Source organism: Numenius arquata, chromosome 16, assembly GCF_964106895.1.
Source record: "Numenius arquata chromosome 16, bNumArq3.hap1.1, whole genome shotgun sequence".
Lineage (NCBI taxonomy): Eukaryota > Metazoa > Chordata > Aves > Charadriiformes > Scolopacidae > Numenius > Numenius arquata.
The window spans coordinates 5981003-6007255 of record NC_133591.1 but is presented as its reverse complement, the minus strand read 5'-3'; the positions used below and the strand labels follow the sequence as shown (position 1 = coordinate 6007255).

The 26253-nt window shown below is 52.1% G+C and overlaps 1 protein-coding gene across 1 annotated transcript in view; it reads left to right on the top strand.

The window, feature by feature from the left end:
• The window catches only part of NCOR2 (nuclear receptor corepressor 2), a 177456-nt gene that overhangs the window by 39697 nt on the left and 111506 nt on the right, over positions 1 to 26253 (top strand). The window contains exons 4-6 of the mRNA XM_074159904.1: positions 6943 to 7122; positions 13526 to 13639; positions 26130 to 26186. Coding sequence (XP_074016005.1) covers positions 6943 to 7122; positions 13526 to 13639; positions 26130 to 26186 — 351 coding nt within the window. The remainder of the gene's footprint in view (positions 1 to 6942; positions 7123 to 13525; positions 13640 to 26129; positions 26187 to 26253) is intronic.

Here is a 26253-nt window from a genome sequence, read left to right as displayed (position 1 = left end):
GGGCTGCGGGGGGCTCCGGTGCCTGCTTTCTTCCAGGCTGGCAGAAGCACCGCTCGTTTAAACAAGTTTGAGTTTGCAAAGGGGAGATAGGGATTTAAGGCTGAGGTGGTGTGTTACAGGGACCGTGATGGTCTCAGCAGCACATTGTTGGGGGGCACGGGTAGCAGAGGTGAAAGGATGCTCTGAGTGGCTGTTGGGTGCCCAAATTATTAAAAGGACATTAAAAATGCAAATGGAGGATTGGAAGAGCTTGCTGCTCTGAAGGCTACCCTGGCAACCTCATTTGCTGAAGACAAAGCTGATTTTATTACTTAAGGCCTATGAAATTCCTTTCTCCTGTAATCCAGTCTATTTTGCAGAAAGCATCGGAACACTGTCTATTCAGTGTCCAGGACAAACTCCATCTGATTCCAAGCAGGTCACTGGCTGCTTTAACTTCATCCTTATCATTTGGTGGGTGGTCTTGGGCTCTACCCGCCACCCAAACCACCACTCCTGCAGTTATTCACAGCTCTTTTAGGGCACTTATTGCTGTTGGCCTGGAGCGCTCCACAAGTGCCAGTAAGGTCCATCTAGCCCTTTCCCACTCTGTCCATACTCCTGGAAAGGATACTTGACCCGTAACTCCCCCGGACCCCACTGCATTCACTTGTTTGGTTCGAAGTAATTTCCATTACGCAGGCACCAAAATGAGCTTTTTATTAATTTTTTTTTTTTTGACTTGGACACTCTTTCCAGAGTTAACAAAAGGCGAATCACTGGCACAGAGCAGTCTTGCCAGATGCATCAACTGTGCTGAAGATGCTCAAAGAAAAAGTTTGCAGAATCTCTCTGAATGTTGCAGAAATGCTTATTTTCCTCTAAACTTGTTCTTGGAAGTGACAGAGCTGTTTTGGCTGAAATTTACTATTTCAGGAAAAAAAAAAAAAAGCCTAAAAATGCCTGAAGCAAATATTCGTCATGGAAAATTTCAGTCCAGACAGTTAATGTTTTAATAAACTTAGGGTCAACTGAAAATCCAGCGATGTAGGATAGGAAGGCAATCCTTAATGAGAGGTGGAGCGATTAGCTCCTTTTTGTAATGAGTAGATGGGTAGGTGAGAATTCATCACTCTGGCGAAGTCAGTAGGGAACGGACGCGTTCAATGCAATTATTATTCACTAATGGGGAAATGCAGGAAGGTAATGAAAGGCACAGCATCCATTTGTCAGTGTAATGCCTTGGGCTTCGGTGGGAGTTTGCCTGAGTAAGGTTTTCCAGATTTGACCCGTTATTCTGGGCCGCCCCTGAGTCCATGAGCCGTGTTTGCTGCCGCTCCTGTAACACCCTGTGACGGTGCGGAGGCAGCATCTGTAAGGACAGCTTCGTGGAACGGCTTTCTTGAGCACAAGCAAGTTTTGCAAGACCAGATACTGGGCTTTGGTTAGCGCATTTCACTGTAATGCTCGCTGGCAAGGTTTTACCAGCCTCATAAATCTGCTGGGGGGGTGGGGAGGGAGGGTCAGCATTTGGTACGGGTTTTGCAATTAAATTGCTTCAAGCTGTTGAAACATTGGGGAAGTTTTTTGACCTACTTTCGTGCAAGCTCAGGAATTGTTGGGATGTTTTCTGCCCTGGCTGTGTGGAATTCAGCTGGATTACAGGGGAAAGGAATTTCGTAGGCCTTCTCATAAAGTCACAGATTTATTTTAAAAAAAATTAGCTTTGTCTTCAGACAGCTCCTTAGTCTCCAGCTTCATGAATTCCCATGAGAGCACGTACTGGGCTGCATCCAGTGAAAGCGATCCCTATTTTGCTCATCCCCCCTGCCTGCACGTGCCACGGAGCGTGGGGACGGAGGAAGGAGGTGGGTGATGTCTTGGTGCCACACGTGGCATCCCTCGGAGTGCTCACAGCTGGTGAGCAGCACCAGAGCTGCTCCATGGAGTCTTGCTGCATGCACCAACACGCACATCCACATCCCGCTTCGGCAGCCCTTCCAGTGGCTGCTCAGCCCAGAGCCAGCAGTGTTTAAGAATTAAAACGCCGTTTGAAGGGTTGGGCTGCTGCAAGAGCCATTAGCGCAGCAGATGGTGATGGACAAAAGAATTGCAATAACTTGATGTACTTTTCACTGCTCAAGCTCTCTGACTTCGTACTTGCATGTCTCCTTGGGGAAACGAGACGTTAAGTTTGCAGCCCCTTGGACTTCTTCAGTGCTGTTGTCTTGGGGCTGCTGATTCACCAGAAAGTGTTGGACGCTTTTCCAATTAAAAAAAAATAAATCCTTTGGTCTGTATTTGGCCCATTTAAGAGTTTTATATGCATGTTTTTACCTTAACACCCAGATGGATGGAGGTGTGGGGTGTTGGCTCTCCTGCTCAGTTTTCATCCCAGGGTGTGTGGGAACACCCTGGGGCTCTGCTGGGGTGTGAGGTGCTGCTCGGCCACGGGTTCCTGGACAGGGAGGACAAGCTGCTGTCTCTGCCGTGTAGCACAGCCTCCCATGGACGGGCTTTTGGGGGTGGTGTTAGTTGGTGGAGTTCGGCCATGTTCACTGGCTCTGTGCTGCCGTGGGAGGCTGGGGTGATGGAGGCATCCTTGCAGGCAGCCCACCCTGATCACAAGCCCACCCTTTGTTCATGGGGATTTTTTTTTGGAAGGGGGAATTAATTTGAGCAGCCGTGGACCATCCTGCCTGCTTTGGCAATCTTCTCCAGCCCATGAGGACATGTGATGTGCGAGTGGGCAGGAATTGGAGATAACACCTCTTAATCCCTCCAGCAGAAAACGCTGCTGCAGGCTGGTAATTAGAAAGTGAACAGACTGTGGAAGAGGTGATGTTGGCATCCCCGAGTCTCTGTCCTGGGCTTGGGGGAACATCACTAACGATCTGGTTTAGAAAGGCAGAGAGAGACCAGGACGTACCGAAGACGGTATGTAGGGCACACACCGTGGTGCCGTGCTAGAGATCCTGTGGGTCGTCCCAAGCCATCGGCTCTGTTAGTGTGGGACACACCAACCACGCAGGCTCCGTCTGGGCTGTGGAGGCTGGGAAGATCCATTGGTGTAGTCTTGAAGAGGCTGCAGTGCAGTCAGGGGACCAGAAAGGTCAAAATGCATTTTGCAGCAAGAGTTCGGTGTATTTGGAGTGGAGGTACTGCTCTGCCATCTCCTGAGGGTTGGAAGCAGCCAAGAAAACTTACCCTTCATGGAGGCTGGGCTGAACCCAGCTGTAGGTGCTGGGCTGACATATGGTATGGACATCCTTCTCCATCCCATCGACTTCTGTGAGCTCTCTGGGAGCATTGCAGAGTGGGTCAATAATGCAAAATAAGAATCAGGTGATGATGTGGTGCAGGTTCCAGCATGTCCCGGGACCAGGGTTGGGCTTCCCACTGTCTCTTCTCTTGTGGACCTGGTTGCTGGTGTGTCTGAAGGCAGGGATGTCAAATTCACCCAGAGGCTTACTTGCTCTTCAAGGCATCGATGCGCAGTTGGCTTGCCCTTTTCCTCTCTCCTCTTTATCCCATGTTTTTAATGCCACTACCTAATAGCACGTAGCAGGCGCTTGCTCCGTTAATGTTATCTATGTTAGGAATAAAATGTGTAGAGGAACCCCACCCCCAAAGCCTGCACTTGCTCTTTGATAGACTCCTCAGTGATAATTGTTTTCATCAGTGCCAGCATCTCCTCTTGCTGCAGGAAGGTTTATGCAGCCTCTGCCCCCTGCTCGCCCACCCTTGTTATCATACAAATCACATAATAATAAGGCCAGGGATAAACAGGAACTACAGTAGCTGTTAACCGTGTATAAAAACAAATCACATGGAAACAGTATAATTACTGAGAAAATATCAACTTGAGTAATGCAGTAATTGTTTTCTTCCCTCCAGCAGATTTATTCCAGCTCTCCCGGCTCATGCTGGTTTCGAAGTCTGTGACTTCACGTTAATAAGAAGAATTTTACGTTTCACACTGCACTTGTTCAGAGCCTGGGTATGATACTCTCTGAAGCAGAGGAATATATTTTGAGCGGCTTCTTGAGAGTGTTAGGAAACAGAGCACCAGTTAAAATATCTCTGTCCATTATAGTCCACCCCAGTCCATTCTGGGTGGATTCTGGTCCTTGCAGACCTCTTTTGAACCATTTTTGTGATTTAGAAGAAGGGCCTCTTTGTGCGTTGTGTGAATCTGGGAGCTCTGCTTTTCGAACTTCATCAGTGCATGGACAAGATTTTTTCTTTGCCTTCAGTTTTGGTTTATTCCTTCCTCTCGCTGCTTGTCATTTCCTTTATTTAGAGGAGCTTGTGAAATGCCAGTGACCAGCTATTTGAGGTCTGGGGACATTGCCTCTCTCTATTGCTATAATCATCTCCTAATACCAGATGATGATGGTTTTTGTGCTGTGACTTGCAGCTGTTCCCCTTACTCAGCTTCACTGCTGTTTTGCTTCAGATTCTGCAAGGTAAAAGATAAAAAAGTCTCAGAAACCAGGTTTGCAAAGGGTTTTATGCCAAGTTGGAGTTTAAAGATGCCCTGTCTTGCATATTGGCAGATGTGAGAGTACCTTTTGTTTCATGTGTGCACAGAGAAGTTTTTCTCTCCGGCATTTTTTCCAGGTAGCTGGCTTTCCTTTAGAAAAACCTACCAACTACAAGCCACTGCCACTTCCCCTTCCCATGCCTTAATCTGAACGAGATTTTACAAGCACCTAATTTATCTTTTGCTTTTTGTGGTTGCTTTTTGTGGTTGTCCTGCTCCTCTTGGCTTGGAAAAAAACCCCAAAACCTCCCCAGTTGTGGAGAACAGAAAGCCTTCCCGCTGCAGCAGGCTGACCCAATTTTGGTGTCTAGTCCTGGGGAAGTAAAACAAGACAGAATCTGCTGTTTGGAATTCTCCAGAAACTTTTGATGTTCTTCTAGTTTCTCTTCTGAACTGATGCTGGAAACAACCAGCTCAGCCTTCTGATGCGTCTGTGCTCTCAGGGCGGGATGAGCCGCTCGCAGGACAGCAAGGAAGGGCTGTGGGTTGCTTCTTTGCTCTCTGTCCCTTGATGGCAGCAGTGAGAAGCGCGTTGATGCCTCCAGGCTGCACCCAGCAGTGGTTGGTTCCTCCCTGGCTGGCTCGATGTCTCGTTCAGCTAGAACAGGGTTTAGCAGGGGAGAGGAGGAGAAGGGTGCGGTAAAGGATGCTGGTGTCCTGGGACACGGCCACTTTGTTGGGAAACATCCTCTTTTGCCTCCCCTTGTTCCACCTTTGCTGTGGATGACTTTGCCTATCCCTTATGAAGGGGAATAGGGCAGAGCTCATCTCAGCACAGCCCCACCAGACAGGGACTGCCTTCAAAGCCAGGTCCCCTGTAATGGTGCTGGGCTGTGGGTACAGCCTCCCCAGGAGGGATCTCACTCTGCTTTGTCCCCACCAGCAGCCACCTTGTGTGGTTTTGCCTCCTCGTAAGTAGATGCTATTGAGATGCTGAGCGGTGCCGAGGTGGTATCTGCACAGTCACCACATTTGACATGAGCTGCTGTCCTGGTTTGGGGTGGAACAGAACCAATGGCCAGTGAATAACCTGGGGCAATCGGGTTGTTAGACGGAGGAGCACAGAGGGGTCTACGCCATCTCAGTGCCACTGAGCTCCCTCGGGGAGAGCGTCGGTGGGTAGCCCTGGCTGCTCGCTGGTGGCCATGAGTCAGCGCAGAGGGGAGGGTGCTCAGCGCCAGTTGGTGCAGAACAATGTCGGCTTTGTCCACGGGTGCAGGGCTGCTGCGATGAAGGCAGCAAAGTTGTGTGAACTTCTTCCCTCGTTTTCCTCCTCCCTGCCCTCCCCTCCAGCAGCTGCTGCCTGCCTGCTGGCGGTTTACGGTTACAGACCGAGCCCCAGCTCCTCTTCCTGCCCCCTCCAGGAAAAGAAATCCATCCCCTCTCTAAGCAAATGAATAGATAAACTTTTAATTAAGGTCTTGGGTGGCTGCCAGAGAGGAGTGTCCCCGGTCAGGGTAGGCTGTTGGTGTGCTGTGATCCCCATCTGTGTGGCCGGTGGCTATTAAACGGTTGCTTCATCCCAGGTGCGTTCATCAGTGGTGGGCAAACTTGTGTTTACAGGAGATGGGCTCCTTCCTTTGGAGCAGGAGAGGCGAAGGGGTGTGTGCAGGTGAGGCGTCATGGCTCCAGGATGCTCATGGGATACCAGCTTGTTGGGCGCAGCAAAGTTGTGCTGCTGGAGATGAAGCTGAATGTGTCAATATATTTTCCATCTGCCCCCAGCTTGTGGTCATTAGAGCTCCTTGTGATGGCCAAAAAAGCTGATTTTCATCAGTTCAGTGTGTTTTTATCTCAGCTGACCTCACTTATCCCCTTTCTCTCCATTTGACATCCAACACTCAGAGCTCCACAAGAATTTAACAAGAGATGGAGGGGGAACCTCCATGAAGGAGATGGGAGTCCTCTTTCCTCCCGGGGGCTGCCCTTGTAGCCCCTTCTCATTCAGCATGATTAGTACCACTCTTCTCTCCAGCAGGCCATGCCTGTATCAGAGGAGGACATGTTTGTGGCTACCTCATTTTTGCGGAGAAGGTGTAGCCTTAAATTGGCTTTTGAGACGTGACAGGACAGTGCTGCTGGGAGCTCCTGAATATGGATGGGTTTATTGATCCTGTACGAATGCGGATAGCACTGAAGGTGGTGGGAGCCTCCAAGGCTTTGGCAAGAGGAATTGCTGCTGTCATGTCCCTGGGAGACTAACCTGGTGCTCTCTGGAGATGCTGGAGGTTGCAGAGCGCTGCGGTGATGTGATCTGGCAGCTGGTACTGCTTAGCCTGGCGGGTTTTTTGAAGGGAGTGTGTGTCTCAAGAGGGCTGGGAAAGGGCCAGGGAGCTGTGGCAGCTAGCGTGGGAGGATGAGAGAAGGATCCAAAGTCCCCTGGGAAAGAGCTGACCTGGTTGTTTTATGGTCCCCAGGATCGTGGCCTGCCTGGCAAACTGGAGCCCGTGTCGCCTGTGAGCCCCGCTCACCCCGATGCTGAGCTGGACCTGCTGCCGGCCCGGCTGTCCAAGGAGGAGCTCATTCAGAACATGGACCGCGTGGACCGCGAGATCACCATGGTGGAGCAGCAGATCTCCAAGCTGAAGAAGAAGCAGGTAAGAGGCTGTGGTCTGGAGGGGAGTGTGTGTCCTCGCTTCTGTGTGCTGCCGTACGCCCTGTCCTTGCCCATGCACGTCCACAGAGGGGAAGTGGCGGTGCCAGTGCCACCAGGATGGTCTGTCTGTGCTCCCTGTCGTGATGTGGGGCAGTTGCTGCTGTGCCAGCAGTCTGGAGCAGCTGGCAGGTGCAAGATAAGGGAGCTTGGGAAACCCAGCTTGTGGACTCTTTTGCATGTCAGAGTACCTTAAAGGGAGAGAAATCTGTGCTCGGTGACTTGCCCGTGTTTAGTGGCAGGGCTGGAAGCACAGCCTGGGTTGCCCGAGTTGTCCGTACAGCCCAGCGTTAGCGTGAGATCTTTTCTTTTTCCTTTCCAGCAATTGCTTCTTCCCAGCGCTGTTGCTGCCGCTATTGTAGCACTGGGCTGTTGAAAACATTGCTGCCATGTCCTAAAGGCCCCTCCTGTGCATCCAGCTCCCTTCTCCGGGGCTTTCCAGCTCTGCAGCCGTGATCAGCATCTGGTCCGACTCCAGTCAGGGCTGTTCCTGAGCCAGGGATTTGAATATGATCTTCTTGGTTAGTGCTTTGCCCCTGCACAAGAGCACTCCCCGGCAGAAGGTTCGCCTGCTTGATGTTGCCATGTATACAATTACCATAAACCCATTAAGAGATTAATATGACAAAACCTTGGGGGACGTCTGTGAAACAACCCACAGACTTAAAGGCTTTCACTTCCTAAAGCAAATCACTTCTCTCTGCCTCTCTCTTACCGGTTGTTTTATTTCCTTTGATTGGGGCCAGTTTCTGAACTCCCTGATGGCTGCTAATCCCAAACTGCCTGAGAGGAGCGACCTCTCCCAAGGAACGTGCAGCAGGAATTTGGGAATGGAGCAAAACCTTTACTTGGGCTGTAGAACGGGGCCAGTGCTCCTTGAGGATGAGCATGCACTTGACCTTCCTCCCTACCAGATCTTTATTTTCCCATACCAGATACTGTCCCTTTCTTTCCTACAAGATAAAGCAGGATGTTTTGGTTTTGTTTTCAAACAATATAGTTTGATTAATGCAAAGGACCTTTTTTTTTCGTGTGTTGCCTTCTATCTGCAGAGGTATCGGAGTGCTTAGGGAAGGGGAGCCAAGAAGGGACAGAAGCAGCTGTGCGAGGAAGCAGCCCTGTGTGCTGGCTCACCAGGGCCAAAGGAACATCTGGAGCAATGGAAACCACACAGGTTCCTCTTGCTGGGTTTGGTGGGAGCTGGGTGAAACCAGACCTTCCCCTCTCAGCTCAGGCAAAATGTTGGTGTCCTCTCACACCTGGCAGTCTGGCTGCTGGTCCATGTGTTTAATTCCCATGTGAGGAAGGAGATGCAAACCGTGGTCATTTCCCACTCTGGAGAGGGGCTTCCAGAGCGGGATGTGTGCCTGGCAGAGTGGTGAAGGTCCCACTCACGGCAGGTGGGAGGACTGACAACTCTGCTGATCCACTGCCTGACGTTTTTCAGAGATGCTGAGGAGCTGCTATTGAAGCTGACGGGAGCAGCATATGTTCCTTGCCGTTAAAATCAAGCTGTCCTTCCGTAAGGAAATGGGTTTTTTTATTGTTGGCTGCTTGGTTGCTTTATTTCTTCCCTCTGAACGCGTTTTATGATTCTTCCTCCCCACAAAAATGCTATGCTGAGTGGGGAAGAAGGTGAAAGTGGCTGTTGACAGTAAAAGCATCCCCTCCCCTCTTTTTTTTTTTAATATTTTTTTTTTTTTTGGCACATGGTGGCAAAGTCGTTTGGTAGCAAATTCCCCCTGCCCTAATGTGGCCGCCTGTCCCCTCCAGCAGGATCCTTCCCCAGCCCAGTCCTCCAGCAGAGCTGGCACATCTGGGAGGAAGCATTTGGGGGGAGGTGTCCTGTCTTGAGATGCTCCAGGAACGTTTTGTCCATCTGTGCATCTGAGCTGTCAGCGCAGGAGGAAGAATGAGCGAGGGAAAGCAATCAGCCTGAAATAGATACCGCTCCTGCAGGAACGGGCAGCGGAGCAGGGGAGAAATTGTACGCAGCCGGAGTATCCTAATGCTTTTCCCCTCTGTCTTTGGGAGGCCTTCTCAGGGTAATTAAATACATTTGTATGGAAAGGCTGTGCAAGAAGAACCACAAACAGCCCCAGTCCACCATCTCTCTTTTTTTTTCGGTTGTTCCAGAAATGGCAAGGAAGGCTCTGCAAGAAGCAAACGTCTTCAGCAAGCTGAGAAACCTTCCCCAAACCCTGCGCACCCCTGGCAGAAGGCCACCTCCATCAGCCATCCCCCGCTCATTCATGCGCCATATGCGCTTAAATCTCTCGCTGAGTCCTCTCTCCCCCTCTTCCTGACAGGGAAGGATAATCCTTATGCATTTATTCCTGGCAGCGGTACCGGGGATCTGAAGGAGAAATAAACTGCTGGGCTGTTCTCCGCAGTGATGCCTGAGTCTCCCTGGGCGCTGAGCTCGGTTAAGGGCTCTCCGGGAGTACAACACTCCCACCTGGTGATGGAGGTGGAGCTGGCTGGGTGGAAGAGCTCTAGGGTTTCCTCTTCCATCTCTCTCCTGGCTCGGTTTCCTCTGTTCTCCCCTTGGCTCTTTGAAAGTGGTTTTCAGTGATGCCGTGTGGCTGGAAGCCCTCTCCTCTCCCCCAGGGAGGTGAAGCATCATGGTACCCAGGTGGTGGCTGCCTAACGCAGGGCAGGGTGGCAGCTAGGTGCCTGTGTCTTGGCTTCGTCAGGCAGGTCCCTTCGGCACAGGGGCTGGTATGTGCAGTGATGGGGTTTTCCTGAAATGTCACCCACCTTCCTGCCAGTGCTGTGAGCTCTGGTGACCCCTCTGCAGCATGTGGTTCAGCCAAAGGGACTCTCACCTGGAGAGGGCACCTCCTTCCCTTGGAAATAGTTGGCCTGTGGATGCTGTAGGAGCCGGGGCTGTGGCTAACGATGGCATCTTGCATCCCTTCAACATCACTGCTCTGGCTTTCATTTGGGGAGAGGAGGGGACTTTCAGGCAGCTGCTGCTGGGAGCAGGGAGGGAGAGAGTGTGGAGCCGTCAAGGCTCATCTCTCATCCTGCTTCTCTCCTTGTAAAGGTCACAGTCCCAGCCTAGCGTTTGTGGCAGACCTTTAAGAAATCCATTTTGTCCGTGTCTGGGAACCCTGACCTATTTTGCTTTGCCATTTCCCACAGCTCCCAGGGGTAGCCGGTGCTCGCTGAACCTGCTGTGGTCAGGTGTGCTGCCTGCAGACCCTGCCACATCCCTGCCTCTCGCATCAGGCCCTTTAATACCCGTACAGTGTTAGACCACAGAGAGTAGAGTTTAATTCTCTACTGTATTTCAGCTATAATTAGATCTGTATTTTTTCTTTTAACGAGCTGCTTTTAATGAGCCTTCACTTACTGGCAAACTTTCATTTCCTGATACACCATCAAATCCTCTTGTCTGAAATCACTTACAACACACCCGACCGCTTTGTAGAATTTTTGTGGCTTTCCAGAACAATGTAGCCAAGTTTCTGACATTACTTTTTTTTTTACCCTCCCCCCCCCCCCCAAATATTTTCCCCAAGAGAAGGAGAGGATTTGACTGATCCCCTGATCCCCTGTGTGGCTCTTTCTTTGGAGTTTCTGGAGTTTATCACGTGGGTGTGTGATGTTGTGCCTTTGCTGATCTGAGGACAACGAGCAAGAGCAGGCAGGTGCCTGGAAGTGCTGTTTCCGCACCGGGGCAGATGCTGAGAACTGCTTTGCAGCCTGTGGTTGCAGCCATGGCTTCTCAAAGAGCTTTTGTCTCCTTGGCAGGGGGCTGTGATTTGGGCCACCTGAGAAAGCCGTGGCTGAGAAGAGAAGGGAGCTTTCGGGCTGTTGTATGTGTGATTGGAGCCTTCGGTGTGTGCTTGTGGTGACACAGCTCTTTGTGGGCAGGAAGGGATGGATCCCTGTCATGCTGGGAAAGGTTCACCCCCTTCTAGAGTGCAGACGGTCCAAGCTGGCCATTTCCTGGCCACCCTCATGTGTGGCTGGAGTAACCCCTAGGTTAACATCCTGAGATGGGCACACTGATGGCAACATGTGGAGCCCAGGCTGTCCTGACTCTGCCAGAGCCTGCTCCCTGGCCAGGATGGTGCTCAGCCATCTGGCTGGTGATGGTGGCTCTTTTTTGGCTATATCTGTATGCTGCTGCTTTCCCCTGTATGTGAAAAGATCTCTGCCTGTGGCGAGGTGGGGCATGAGTGGAGTCCATAGCACAGGGTTGCTTCATCCATTGAAATACATTTAATTTAAGGGGTGTGCGTTTTCTCAGCCAATCCAGTAGACCTGTCTGGGTGCCTCAATGTTTCCTTGGACTGCATCCTACAGCCTTAGTGTTGCGAAAGGCGTCATCAACAGGAGCAGAGGTGATCTGAAGGGAGGAATAGGTGCTCACCTTCTTCTCGGACCACCAGACAGCGCTGTCTCTGGGAGGATGGTGGTGCGCTCACCTCTGGTGCAAGCTGGTTGCGCTCAGTCCCGGGTGCATTTTCTTCCTAGTAAGAGACTCACTCCATTTTCCCCTTGCTTTAACAGGGGATGCTTTAGCTGCAGGAAAAAAATACAAAGATTTGGAGATTTGGAGCCAAACAGTGAAAAAATCATAGGCGTTTTCTGCCAGCCACTCCCTCTCCCGTGCCTGTGCTGCCCCGCAGCTGCCGTACGCGGCGTGAGCCCTCCTTCCTCGCAGGAGCCGGTGGCCTCAGGAGGAGCCTGGAGGAATCTGCTATTTCCTCTTTTGGCTGAGTAGTTCCTCAAACTTACTGGAAGGGCTCGGATGTCTCCTCCTGCCTCGCACCAGTCAGGAGAGCTGGGGGCACAGGTCATGTGTCAGCTGTACCCGCTGACCACGGTGATATTCAAAAGTGCTTTCTTAGATCCGCTACTTTATAATTAAAGTTTGCCATGGCCTGAGCGGCTTGCAGATGGGTAGGAACGTGTTAAAAGATCAATGATCTCTAGGTGCCTGTGTGAACATGCTCCTTTCTGCTTTCCATCTCCCAAGGGGGTAGCTGGCATTCAAGCCAGCTTTGGGGCCGGGTGCATTTTGCTGCATGTGCAGTGGGGTCGTGGTGGCCGTGGTTGTGGAGCAGCTCTTGGGCTCCTGGATGTTTCTGCTGTGACTGGGAATGAAGCTTAGGATGAGAGACGCACCTTGGGGTTGCATTGTCCCAGCACATGAGACACGTGGTGCTGGAGGGGACAGCGTGGTGTATTTTCGCACGCAACTGCTGCACCTCAAAGCCTGGATACCATGAAACGAGGAGCTGTGGCAATGCAGTAAAGACGGTAAGAAAGCAGAAGAGCCAACAAAACAAGCTTCTCAGCACTATTGTCTCTGAGGACATATCACCTGGGTGGTGACTGTCCACCCCCACTGGGCTTTCTCTAGTTGAACCCTGGACTTGATGGTTTCTGCTCAGGACAGCTTGTCCTGTGTGAAGGGAGGAGAGGAACGAGTCTCAAAGCTGCCTTCCCAGGGGAGCGGGATGTCTGACAGCTGGAAGGCAGCTCATGTTGAGCTGGTGTCCTCACAGCTCTTCCTGTGCCTGTCAGGACAGCCTGAGCCATGTGGGGTGTTCATGCTGCAGCCATTTGCAACCTGAGCACTTGGGCTCTCTATGAAGGTTCACCAAAGGGTATCTTTGTGGCCCATGCTGTCCTCTGCAGGGAGTCCTGTAGCTGTTGCTTGCCCTCTTGAGCACTTCGCATCTCTCGCCTTGGCCAGGAGGGCTGCCACATGTCCCTTCGGGCCGACTCTGACCAGAGATGCCAGGATTTGCAGTGTTACTGCCTGCTCTGCTGTATTTACTGTCATGTCTGGCTGCATGGTGCAGGGGCGGCCGGTGCACAAGTCATTTCATTGAGAACAGTCATCCCGAGGTGTCTCCTCCAACCACAGCATCACAGGATCATGCCGAAGGTGGAGATCAGCCTTGCTGCTCACCCCTTCCTCCTCCACTGCTCCCAGGGTGGCAGCTCCGGAGGCAGGTAGCAGCAGGGATCCAGGCTGGAGCTGTGGTTCCCTTTAAGGGTTTCCAGTAAAATTGTTATTTCTAGCCTCGAGCCCTCTCTAGGAGGCTTGTCCTCATACTCCATGCCTAAAAAGCACTAACCCACCAGCACCAGGACAGGTGCCTGGGGTAGGAGAGCGCTGCGCTTGCGTGGCAGGGATGCTCCCCAGCTCTCCTCCCTCTCCCCATCCTCATGGCCTGAGCCTGCCCGTCTCTCGCAGGAAGCCTTCTGCTATGGCGGTTTCTGCCTCAGTCGCAGCACTGTAGAGAGTCTCGTGTGGATGGGGACGGCTGCGTTTCTCCCTGTGACTCACCCTCCTCCTCCTCCCCCCTCTCCTTCCACAGCAACAGTTGGAGGAAGAAGCAGCCAAACCACCAGAGCCTGAAAAACCCATCTCCCCGCCTCCTATCGAGTCCAAACATCGCAGCTTGGTGCAGATCATCTACGACGAGAACAGGGTGAGTCTGGAAACGATGGAAGTACAAATGTGCGATCGTGCCGTGGCACCCCGATTGGGGACGGGGAGGTTGGTAAGGGGTAGGTGGGGGATTCCCCTGGGTGAGGCCGTGGGGGGTGGATCGATGGAGCCCCCTCAGGGACTGAGCCCTGAGGAGCTGGATCTGCTGTGTGGATTGAGCACAAACGTCTTCTGAAGAAGCTGCTTGGGGGGTTACTGCAATCAGCCTTAGATTTGAAGTGTTCAGGAGACTCTTCAGAGCCCTGTCTGTTAAATAGCTTGTTTCATCCTCTCCCCTGGGAGGGAACCAAGTCAAAAGCAGCCTCAAAGGATGGGCTTTGGGGTGGGCTGTGTGGATGGAGGGGGATATCTGTGATGCTCCAATACTGGCAGGCCAGCTCCTAGCTCTCCTGGCTACCCCCCAGCTCCCCAGGCTGGAGCAGAAAGGACGTGGATGCAGCCGGGACTGGATTTGTGGATATTTGTCGCTGTAAATAGCATTAGCAAAGGTCACGCTGGCATCCCTGGCTCTGGATCTCTGCCTTGACCTCTCATTTGTTGCACTCAGCCACTGCCTGTAATGGCAGCCTGAGGAGACATGAATTTTGCTGTGTGCTTTGGAGCAATGCTAGGAAATTGGGCCCTTTGGTAGATAATCAAGCATATTCATTTTCATTTAGGTGTTGGATAAAAAGGATGATTTTGCATAAAAGGAAAACTACCAGTCGCTAATTATTTTGAATTGCGAGGCCTGCGATTTCACTGGGAGCTGCAGAAATCCAGGTGCCCGGCTCCTAAAAAGAAGAAAAAAAAAAAAAAAAATCACATACCCTGCACTCCCAGGCAGTGCAATTTTCCTGGTTTTCCTTTTTCCATCTGCTGCTCTCCATGAGCACTAGGAAACCCAGTGCTGGCACGGTTGGTTGTGCGAGTGGGTGAAGACTGAGGTCGATGTGTTTGGAGCGTTAGTGAGCACAGGCTGGTGATAGCTTTGCAGCCACTGGGCTTTGGGGGCAGGTGCTGAGTGTTCCTCAAGGCTCTTCTCCCTGTGGCACCACCGAGTGCCCTCTCCTGGGGTCTTGGGCTAGATGGCTTATGCCTCGTGTGCAAGGATTAGGTTCAAAAAAACAGGTCTCAAAACGTTTTTATTCCTATTCCCTTGAGCGCCACCCTCCCTGGACACTCTGATGTACCTGGACCATGTTATGAGGGGAAGGATGGCACTGAGGAAAGGTCATCTTCCTTTGCATCCTCAAAGGCCTCCATCATAGCAGTCCCTGTTAGCAGGACCTGGCTCAGGATGGAGTGTCCTGCCAGGCCCTTGTCCTGCTTTGTCACCTCTTGTCTCTGCCCACCCTGGTAGCAGGGTCACCCTTTCACTCCTGTCTTTCTGAATCTTGCATGACCTCCTCCACAACAGGCATGATCTACTCTCAAAGCCTCTGCCGTGGCTCAGGACAGTCCCTTGGTGTTGCTGCCCTGTCCTGTGGGTGGTGACAAAGAGTGTGGAGAGCAAGCGTGGAGTTCTACATTTCTCCTTGAAAGTGCATGGCCGTAGTACCTGGGAAGCTGTCGCATACAGGGACATCCATTTGTCAGCGTGCCTGGCTTTATTCCGAGTTACGCTGATGCTTGACACCGAGCTGCTACCAGGAGTGCTTTGCTATTAACCTTCGCGATAGGGTGCTCTCGTTCCAGGTGGGTGCTCAGCAAGGGAAGGTCATGTCTGACACCAAATGTCTGCATAATTTCAAATCTGGCTCCATTCGTCTCTGCGTGATCCCTGGATGGGCAAATGATGATTCTTCCTCTCTTCTTGTAAAGTCCCCTTGCGGGTAGCGTGTAAGCAAGCCTGTCTGTGGGTAGGAGACTCAAACCAAATACCCCTTCCCTCTTGCTTGATAGAAACCATAGCAGGCTGGAGGGAAGTTCCTCCTTTGAAGAAGACATGGTCTGTTCATGGGTAACAGAGAGTCGACAGAGCCTTGCTGGCCGATTGTAGTGGCTGAGGCCAGGTAGTGAAAGGACCCTTTTAAGTACCATCACACAGAGATGCCAACCTGCGGGCTGCAAGAGGAAGAAGGGTGTGCTGAGCCTTGCTGACAGCATGGCCTTTGTTGTGGCTCCATAACAAAGGTGGGATCCAGGATGCAATTGTCCTTCTAAAGGGCATCTTCAAGTTCAGCTTTCAGCATCTCACCTCTGTTGGACACGTTTGGGATTCCTTCTGGTGATGGCTGCTCTTCCCCTTGTGCCAGGAGGAGGAAAACTGGAAGAGGAAAGAACACAGGAGCAGCCTCAATTAGGATCATGGGTAGAAGAGTTGGCTGGTGGTTGAATGTCAGGTTGCTTTGGGTGGGTTTGGTGGCAGCAGAGCATCCGAGTGTACCCATCTGTCTGTCAGATGCAGCACTGCTGCGGCTTAACACTTAATTGCAAGGTGAGTTGGTAGGAGCAAGAGGCTGAGCCAGACAGAGACATATTGATCAAGAGCGGGCAGAGTCACTGAGCCAAATTTTAAGCCTTTCTGCCTCTTCTGTGCTGCGGAAAAGCAGTGAAGTTGGATGCCTCGAGGTCTGCTCGCAGGAAAAGCGGGTGTAGCGGCTGAGCCAGGGCTCCAGCCTGGATGCAAAGGGAGGAAAAGCCTGATTTACTCTCATGGCTCAGCTTGCGGCTTGCTTGAGGGAGGCAGCGCCGTAAGAAATGCAAATAAAAAGAGGATATTCAGGCCTCGGGAAGAGGCGGGAGAGCAAAGCACCCCAGAAGAGCTGGCAAAGCCTGAAATGATCTTTAAAGAGCAATATTGTGGAAGGGGGAGAAAGCCAACACTTGTGCCGATGCCAGAGCAGGTGGGAGGCAGCGCGCTTCGCGGAGGGGCTGTCGCCTGGCTCTGGTTTAATTTTTCATGAACCGCAGGTCTGTGCTTCGCTGAGCAGGCGGGTGCCACCGTGCCCGTTCCCACCGCTCCTGCCAGGCTGTGCCGGAGTCACACACTGTGTGCAGTTATACCCTGAACAAAGGAGGCACCAAAAATGGTCCATGGGAGAGAGGAGGTTACGTGAGGACAGAGCAGCTAGAAACGCCGGAAAATCAAGTTAGCCAGCAATTCTGTGACCTACTTTCCTTTTGGCGATAACTGTGGCTTTGCAGGGGTGAATGGTTTCTAATTTTAGCTTATGGTTCATCAGGGAAGTCTATATATTTTTCTCACCACTGCACCGGCTATGGATGAGGGGTTGGGATGCAGGTTGGTGCTGGCCTATATCAGATTTTCTCAGAAATCAGGTTTTCTCATGCTAAACGCCTATCACACAGGCTTTCCCTCTTGTAACCTATTTAACGCAAATGATTTGAAAAATTCCTTGGTGTCGGAGAGGATAATTGTGGAAAACATGACCTGTAATCCCCTCTCGCTACACTCTGCTGGACAAGTAATTGATTTCCAGAAAAAAAAGGTTGACTGTACAGATCCTGCTGGGGAAGAACAGAGAGAAGCTCTTCTGGACTGCAGTGAAACGCTGGACTGTGAGGCTGTGGTTGCATTTGGGAAGGTTTTTCAGAGACTTGTTTTATAGAGAGGCAGTTGATATTTGTGATCACTGAGATCCCGGTGCCTCCTGCCCTGGGTATGTGCTGACTGGGGCCACTTTGTCTTGTCTCCAAAGATGAACTGTGAAGATGCACCCGAAAAAGTACCTTTTGGGAGGTGTTTGCAGTATAACACCGAAAAACACACATGCGTGTCTCCAAGCCAGGATTTCGACTATGAGTGCAAACTGTACCATTTCTGAAAGGATGTATGAGAATGGAAGTTAACGTTTTTGGTGCTATCCATAGACTAAACTGAGAATAAACAGTGGGTAGCATTTTCAGAAGCATCCGAGTCCTATTTTCAAAAGTGCTTTTAGTCCTTGAAGAGATGTTTGAAAACTGTCATGGGTGCTGAAATCGCTGAGATTGTTCAGAAAGCGCAACGGGGGGCTCTGAGGGCTTCTTTGGCTGCAGGGTGCGGGATGGGGTGCCTTTGTCAGTCCTCATCACCCCGCTCCGGGAGCTGGGTGCTGTCAGGATGGTGCGGAGCTACCTGGGGAATTCAGGTTGTGACGGGCATCTCGGTTGCTGTTAGAGGCTGACAGCGGTGCAGGCGTTGGGGATCTCCTATATTAAACTGTGTGAGTGACCTTTAGTGTCTCCCCTGGGGCGAAAAAGCTGATCCCTGCTGGGTCTGAGACCTCTAAGGTGGTGGCTGTGTGGCACAGCCTCCTTGCAGGCTTTAATTTGCCCCTCTGGGAAGCGTTACTTACTGTATTGAGAGAATTTAGCTGCCTTCACCTCAAATCCCCACAACCAGGGCAGATGCTCTGTGCGTATTTTTAGCTGTTGCTTTATTCCGCTGGGCCATTTGCGGGATTCCTCACGTCCGTCTTCCCTTGAAATTGATTGAGCATACCTGAGCTTGGAGATGTATTTTGTGCTTTAAATGGAAATTTCCAGGTCTCTTGCTAAGCACGGAGAGGAGGGCAGCGTTGGTGTTGCTCCAGATTGCTCTCCGTGCCTTTCCTGGGTGGGATGCTGGGCTGGCTAAGCTCTCTTTGTCAGCGTGTCCTGGAGGATGCTGCACCACGGCAGCCCTGGCCATGCCAGCAGCCCACCGGCATGTGACTTTGCTGGGTGAATTCTCCTCCAAGTGCCCTGCATGCCCAAAGCCTCCATCAGCTACCGTGCACACAGGCGTGCTCGTGCCTTCTCTCCAACCATCGTGACGATGTGGAGCCCATGCACACCCATCACCAGCTCTCCACAAGGGTGGTCTTGGCCTCTCAGAGACCTGCCATGCCTCAGAGCCAGGCATGATTCCTGCTTGGAGACCAGCAGATAAAAATCAGCCTCCGTCCTTGTGTCAGACCCATCCCTGCAAACACGCGCACGTCAGCTTTTCTCTAAAACATTGAGCTCATTTATCGGAGAGGGAGAGGTTGCGTCAGGACACGGTGTGACTTCGCCCTCCACCGCCGTGCCAGGGAGGGGACGCCGTGTGCTGCCACCCACCGTAGCGTGACGAGGGCTGGGACCAGTCCCCCCCTGCACACTGCGGGTGCCCACGGCTTGTGGCCACACGAGCCCATCCCTGCTCTGCTGTCAGCCCTCCGAAAAACTGGGTTTGATGCAGCGCAGGCAGTGGAAGCCAGCAGCAGCGTCTGTTTCGCTCTTGGGATTGAGTTGGTGGAAATCAATAAGATTAAATTTTAATTCGTTTTCTGTCTCAGTGACTGTTCCTTCAAAAGGGCACAGCCATCTATCTATAAATTCAGCATTATGCTGTAAAATTGGAATTCAAAGGATTGTTTTGAACTTTTTCCACCCCCTGCTGCTGTTGTGTCTGTGCAGAGCCTGTTCCCAGCTATCCGTTTACCCTCCTCAAATACCTTCATAAAGCATTAATGCCCCATCCATAAATAAGAGAATAAATAAATGAACACTTTTAGCATTGCAAAGTATAATCTAGCCGTTAACTACTCAAAGGCATTGAGTGTGACTCAGATCCCACAGGGATTTTATGTCTGTATAACTCTGATTTTCTATGAACTCCTGATTTACATTAGAAAGGGAAGAATCAGGCCTGCATCGTCAGCACGGAGCTGGTGCAGTAAATAAAACCTTATCAGTGAAACTGCTTTCGAGCATTAAATCTGCAGGGTGGTGTTTTTGTCTTTTTTTTTTTTTTTTTTTTTCCAAATTCTAGTGTATCTGGTAGTCGGGGCATTTCTTATTTGGCTGCTGAAAAGGCTGTGTTCATTTTGCTGTTGTTTGTGATAACTTTTATTCTGGGGTTGCCTCATCTTGGCTTGGTGATACATGATGGGCTTTCAGATAGTCCAGAGGAAAAGTGGAAAGGTCAGACGTTAGACACTATCAAGGCTGAAAAAAATCAAAGAAAAAATTGAAACATTTAGCCTGGAGTCATTGAGAATCCTTTCATTTTTTTCTTGGATTTGAAGGAAATTTTCTTTGGTGGTGTTTTTTTTTGTTTTTTTTTTTTAATGCTCCTGATGTCTGTTTTTAATGTCTGCTTCAGGATCTGGGGTTTCCAGTAGGTGCATTGATTTAGAAGCTTTGTCCACTAACTAACCCAGACCGGGTAATGCTGCCTCCTGCGTTTTCAGATCCTGTAAATAAGGATGAGAAGTGCAGAGAACCCAAATCAGTCGGAGGGAGGAGTGTAGACCCTGCGACGCAGCTCCGGCTCCTTGGGGTGGGTGACCAGAGCGTTCCTGTAACTGCTCTGCTGCTGAGACTTTAATTTCTAAAAGAATGGCAACATTTTTGGTAGTTTTGCAACGGTAAAGTGTTCAACAATGGCTTGCAATGGCAAAGCCTCACTAGCACCTTGCTTTAAAACTAATAGGCCTTTGAACGGCACCCTAACCTTGCAGACAACAGAGCGTGATGCGAGTGGAAACCCAGCTACGATGCGGGGTTCACCCCTTGGCTGTGGATGCAGTTACGACCGAGCCAACCACAGAAACTGGCTGGCAATGACTAGCCAAAGCCGGAGACCGGCAAGCAACCGAAATGAGTTGGCTTGTAACGCTCTGCACAGGATAGGCGGGGACTGGTATTGACACACGGCTCCAACGTGACCCGTTTCCTTACTATTTGTGATTAGTCATTTGTAGCTACCGCTGCATGCACCCGCTGGGCCGAGCCTCGAGGATGGGGCTCCATCGCTGCCGGTGCGATGGGGAGATGGCTTCAGCCGGGCACAGGGAGCCTGCAGGGCATCTGCATCCCATGGGCACCCCTGAAGAGCATCACCCCCTGGGCCTGGTCAGAGGAGCCTGGCACATACCACTGAGGCTGACTGATGTCCCCTGATGCTTTTAGGGATGTTTGGGTTCAAGGAGAGCCCAGGGGAGGACAAGCATCCTTGGGCTCCTGCGGTTGGGTTGGGAGCACCGGTGGTGGCCATCCCTGCCAGCTGCAGGAGCTGGGGAGGGAAGAGCATTACTTTCCCTTCCCACGGCGCCGTGGCTTGTCCCACCTGCTTTGTGGCAAATGGCTGGGGTGGTTTGGCTCTCAGAGACAATGCTGAGGTTTAAAGGGGAAAAAATGAGTCCCTGTGGTCATAGGAATAAGAACTTTACCCATGAAGCCAGCACTGCCAGGTCATGGTTTGGTCCCAGCAGATCTTGGCACAGAGGTTGTACCTTTTAATCCCACCAGACTGTTTGCGTTCTGCTTGGTGTAGAAAAGTGTCTCGCCTGAGGGTTTCCATGTTTTCTGCTGACTTCAGCCACGCTTCTCCTGAATTTTATTTGAGCAGACTCCGACTCCAACCTGCCTCTCCGCCGTGCAGCTCCTGCAGCTCTGCCTGTCCCCGGGACGTCGTGCTGCCAGGACAGGAATTTTTCCCAGCGCTACCCTGTGCGCAGCTCTCCTGCCTCTCCAAGGGCTTTGCTTATCTCCATGCAGGACATGCCTGGTCCCAAATAGAAACCCTTCCACTCCCCAGCGCTGCTGCCTACGGGCTGCTATAAATAACCCCAGGAGCACGGTTCAGCTGCAGCAGCTTTGTGCTGCATGGAGCCATGGCTGGAGCCAGTCCAAGAAAATGCCGTCTCCTAATTTCAGATCCGCTTGCTCAAAATAACTCTTGTGTTTCCTTCTCTTCCATTTTTAAACTTTGCTTTAAGAGGAGCCCACGCGAAATCCCAGACTTTCCCTCCTCTGGCTTCGGATGCTCCACTGCCTCGAGGGTCGGCTCGTCATCCCCACGGGAGCTCGCATGGCTGGGAAGTTGCTCTCCTGCCCGCTTCCCCCTCCCACGCCTATTTTAAGTTTCTTCAAAGGAAAAACAAGGGGCTGGAGTTTTGCTTTGGAAGCCAAGTGCTTTTTAGGTGAGAACGGAGATTTTTGTAGTCTGCAGTGAGGTTTTTGTGGTTGGTGAAGGGATCTTTAGCTCCAGGCCTGTTGGAGGAGCACGAGATGGTGTAAGAGCATGCCTGTCCGTGGGGAAGGAGATTCTTCAGGGGCAGATGCTGCTGCCTGCTACATCTCGGGTCCTCTTTTCATCCGTGGGCCCCACAGTGACACAGATCTGTCTTTGCGGTTCAGCCACGCTTCTTGAGACACCTCGATACCTCCAAAATGCACATGGAGGACTCGTGTGTGATGGGCTTCACCTCTCCATCCAAGCTGCGCTTAAATGCTCTATGTAGGAGTGCCTCTGCCCTTGGGGTGCCCACCGTTTGCCCGTGCCCATGATGGTGCCAAACCTGGAGCTGCTGTGCCAGAGCAAAATGACTCTGATGGTAAATGGGAGCAAAATTCAGCTTCAGGGCTTCAGTCCCTTCACGAACGCCACAGCTCCCGGTGCTGTATCAGTATTTCAGGAGTCTGTACCGAGTCGAGAAAAGGGGTCATTAGCTGCTTGCTGTGGAGCTGCAGAGGGACTATAATACCAGTGGGGATCTTCATGCATCTCACCAGAAGTAATGGCTGGATTTGTTTCCTGATACATTTCTTTACGTTAAATAACAGGGATTACAGGCAGGGGTGGGGTTATTCAGATTTAGGATGAACCCTCTGGTTTCCTTCTGTAGGATCAATTATTAAAGGATTAAAGGAAAGGATTTAACAGGGCTGCCGATAGTCTTCAGCAAAGGTCCTGCAGCTGCGAGGGGAGCTGAGAGCTGCCCAGTTTGAGGTTTGCCTAAATTCCCCAGCCAGGCTTCTGTGCTAGGTCCCCAGGTGGGAGCATGTCTCCCTGTGTCTGTCCTTCAGGATGAGCCCCAGCATGGTGGGAACCTTCTGCTGGGTGTAATATGTCTTCCCACAGCCGCAGCCAGCTCTCACCTCAGTCTGCGTGGCCTTTCAGACAGCTCATTACGGTTCTGCTATGATCTGATAAATGCAGGAAGGAGCATCAGCAATTACAGTGGGTGTCAAGTGTTAATTGGGCAGCTTTCAAGATAGAGGCATTTCTTTGTGTACGTACAAAGATATGACGTGCTCGGAATAGCTTCCCCTCCTGATCTTTCGTTCTGGAGATGTGTGTATTACAGTCGGTTAATGCAAGACAAATTATGTCATTCTTCTTGATTCGCCACATGTTCTGCCTATGGTGATTTGCCTCTGGGTTGTCTCATTAAGTTGTCTAAACATGGCAAATGCAGCAGCTGAACACACTCAGCTCTTTCTCCAAGTTAATTGCATTGTACACACGGGCCTGCAGCATCCTCAGTTCCTGGCTGTGCCATCCGCCGCTGCTGGGGCTGGTGCCCAGGAGAACGGGCATCTGGTGGGACCGGCTGCATCGAGCTGGGGCTGCAGTCCTCTGCCCACAATTACACTACCTGCAGTTAATTGGGTTGCTGATTTTTGTCCCAGGTATGCATCCCAAAAAATTTGGGTAAGGTGAAGCTTTCTGCTCCCTAGCAAGCAGTGTCGGGCAGAGGGCAGTAGCCGAATCACAGTCTTGGCAGCAGATGTAGAGTGTTTTGTAGTCGTCTTAATGCCACCCCCCAAAAAACAAATCTTCACCCCTGGTTTTAGTTGTTTAAGACTTCCGAATACCACGATGCTGATGTTCTCCAAGGTCAGCAGATTTTATAGCTCATGGAGAGCAAAATATTAAGCTCTGGCTGTGAGCTCTCCATCACATGATGAATATTTCCAAGGGGCAGGTCCCCAGGCAGACTTGGCTTGTTCCCATTAATGGAGTCAGGTGTGTAGTGGTGGAAATGCCTCTTGCTTCGGGGGGAGCCAGGCCAGGCTGTGCGGCTCCTGGGTTTCTTGCCTGGGCTGTGTTTGCTGGGGCTAGATTTCCCCGTCATCATCTGGAACATCCTTGGGGATGGCAGAGCTGGGTGCTGTGTTAGCCAGGTCTTTCATGCCTCTATGAACCCAGTGGGAAATCCCTGTTATGGGAGGAGACCTCGCATGGAAGAGGCACACACTCTGTAGCGGATGTGATATTTTATGAGGAGGGTAGATACATGTCTCTTACATCTTGGGCCATGCGTTATGCCCTGTTGATCTAAAGCTTTGCAAGCGCTGTGCTTTGCAGGTGAGTCCTGGCACTGGGCATCACTTTGTTTCCCCCGTGGGTCAGCTGAGGCCAGGCCTGCCTTTCCCTTACTTGTCAAAGCAGCCTCACATTGCCAGGATTCTGGTGTGGGAGAAGAGGTGGGAGCAGTTTATTGCGGCACGGAAAACATAATTGCTGTGTGTAAACACATGGCTCCTTTCCCTGGAGCCTAAGCCCCAAGTGAGAACAGGCGCTTCCTTCTGTTGCAGCTGTTTCCTAGCATCTCCTGGGCTTCGTTCCGGGATGTACTTGCTTTCCAAAGACCCGTCTCCATCACTAGGGCAGTTGTGCTTTCCCTGTGGTCCCTGCAAGCATCTCGCCACCGGTCCGGCACCGGACAGAAGCGCGGTGCACACCGAGTGGCGCACCGGCAACGCGGGAGCCAGGCTGCCCTGGCTGTACATCCCAGAGGGCTGCAGAGAGAGCCAGGCACTGGGAACACCTCCCTGCCTGTGGTCCTCCTGGGATGGAGCAGGGACTCGGGAGAGGCCAGAGGGGCAAAGCAGCTCGCTGGGACAGGCTCCAGCTGCGCTTTGGGCTCTGCCACAGCATCCCTAGCTGCTCTGCTTGTTGTGTGTGTCCTTGCCTGCGAGGTACACGCAGTGGTCATGACATCTGTGAACCCCGAGGTCTGCTGTGCAGGATGAACGTGCAGGGATGCACTAAAAGCAGGGCTGCTGTGTACATCGTGCGTACCTGTGGGGACGGTGCCCGAGCAGGTGCGCTACGTGGTTAACATCTCTCCTACCATCCTCAAAATCGCTTCTAAATGGCAAACAAACTTGCGTACAGTAAATAGAGGAGCTGGAAACGTCTCCTGGTGGCCCTGTTGTGGTGAGGCACCTGGCGCGGGCTCTGCAGCCGGGCCGGGGCTGTTTCTGGGGGCGCGGAGCCTGGCTGCGGGCAGGGTGACTCATGCAGCTGCTCCCGGGGCCAGCTCTGCAAAAGTGCAGGCTGGCAGATCCGACTGCGTGTGGGTGTGCAAAGCCCCGGCCAGGAACTTGCACACCTACCAGCTGCGTCAGCGCTTCTGAGGACCAGCCGGCGGCAGGGGGGTAGGTGAAGCTTTTGGAAACCCACCCGGGGCGGGGGCGGACGAGGGGGTAAGGCGGCAGGGTGATGGGGCAGCTTTTGCTGAGGCATCCCCTGTGCTGGGACCCTGGGAAACTCATCCTGCTGGGGATCTTCCCTGCTGGGAGAGCTCGGGTCAGAGGTGCCCGGTGGTAGAAAGCAGTGGGAGCCAAACCCCCCGGGGCCGAAATCCCTTTCCTGTCCCTGCGGGGGGGCTTCACCTGGGGTTTGCCGAAGCCGGGGAGCCCAGAGCTCCCTCCCCAGCCCTGGGGCTCAGCTCCCACCCTAGAGCTCCAGCAGGGCTCTAGTGCTTATTGGGTTAAAAAGTTGAATGTGCTTCAAAAAAGGGGTTTCCCTTCCTCCCTGTCCATCCATCCTTCTGTGTCCTTTCAGTTTCCCCTCTCCTCCCCCCCCCAGCCCTGCCTCAGGTTTAAATCCTGGGAAGCTCAGATCTGCACAGTGCATTTTTACCTGTTTTAAGCAGCTGTGGATTCTCTCTTCCCCCTATCCCATAATAGCTAAAACTACCTATTTTATTGAACAAATGCCTCTGAAAATCCGTCTCCTCACCCTCCTTGCTGCCAGGTATTTGGCTTTATTGGCTCAGCCCCATGGCCTGTCGGCAGCGTGCAGCGATCTGGATTTATCGGACTGTTAGTAACCCCCACTGAAAAGCCTGGCTTTGCGAGGAAGTGCTGTTTACTGAAAATGTCATATTTTATTTAGACTCCTGCTGCAGCCAACCCATGTCTTTTTCTCAGGCCTGTTTAATTAGCAACCACCGCACAGCCCCTGACACGTGTTCCTGGGTGGTTTTTTTCCTCTAATAAGCACTAGGTAGCTTGGCCGGGGGCGGGAGGGGGCAGAGAAGGGCTCCTCTGCGGCGGGGAGGGGAGGGAAGCGAGAGCAAGACGAGGAGCCAAGGGCAGCTCAAATCTAACGATCACATGCTCATGAAGCGATGAATCCTAGAAAGGGCATCTCTGCCTGCGTGCCAGCTCGCCTGCCCTCCTCCTCCTTGCCTGGCAGCCGTGCAGAGGTAAGGGGTGCGACCCCCCTGCCTGGCACCCTGAGGGGTCAGGGATTTGGGTCGCTTCCCAGGCAGAGCTCGAATGCATGAAAGTGGTGATAACTCTGTGCCCATGGGGCTTTCCTGCAGCTCTGGGGGCTGAGCTGAACCTTTCCACACATTTTCAGGCAAGGGTGGGATTTGTGACAGCTCTGCAGAGGTTTGGGAAGGGGTTTTGGCACAGGGGGAGAGCTGGAGCAGAGTCCTGCGACCGAAACCGATGGCAGAAATAACTTTTCTTCTCCCTTTTCTTCCCTGCAGAAGAAGGCAGAGGCTGCCCACCGGATCCTGGAAGGACTGGGTCCCCAGGTGGAGCTGGTGAGTGTTACCTCTCTCTGTGGGGAGTGGGAGCCAGGCCAGGTTTGGGGAGGTCTCTGGGTGGCGA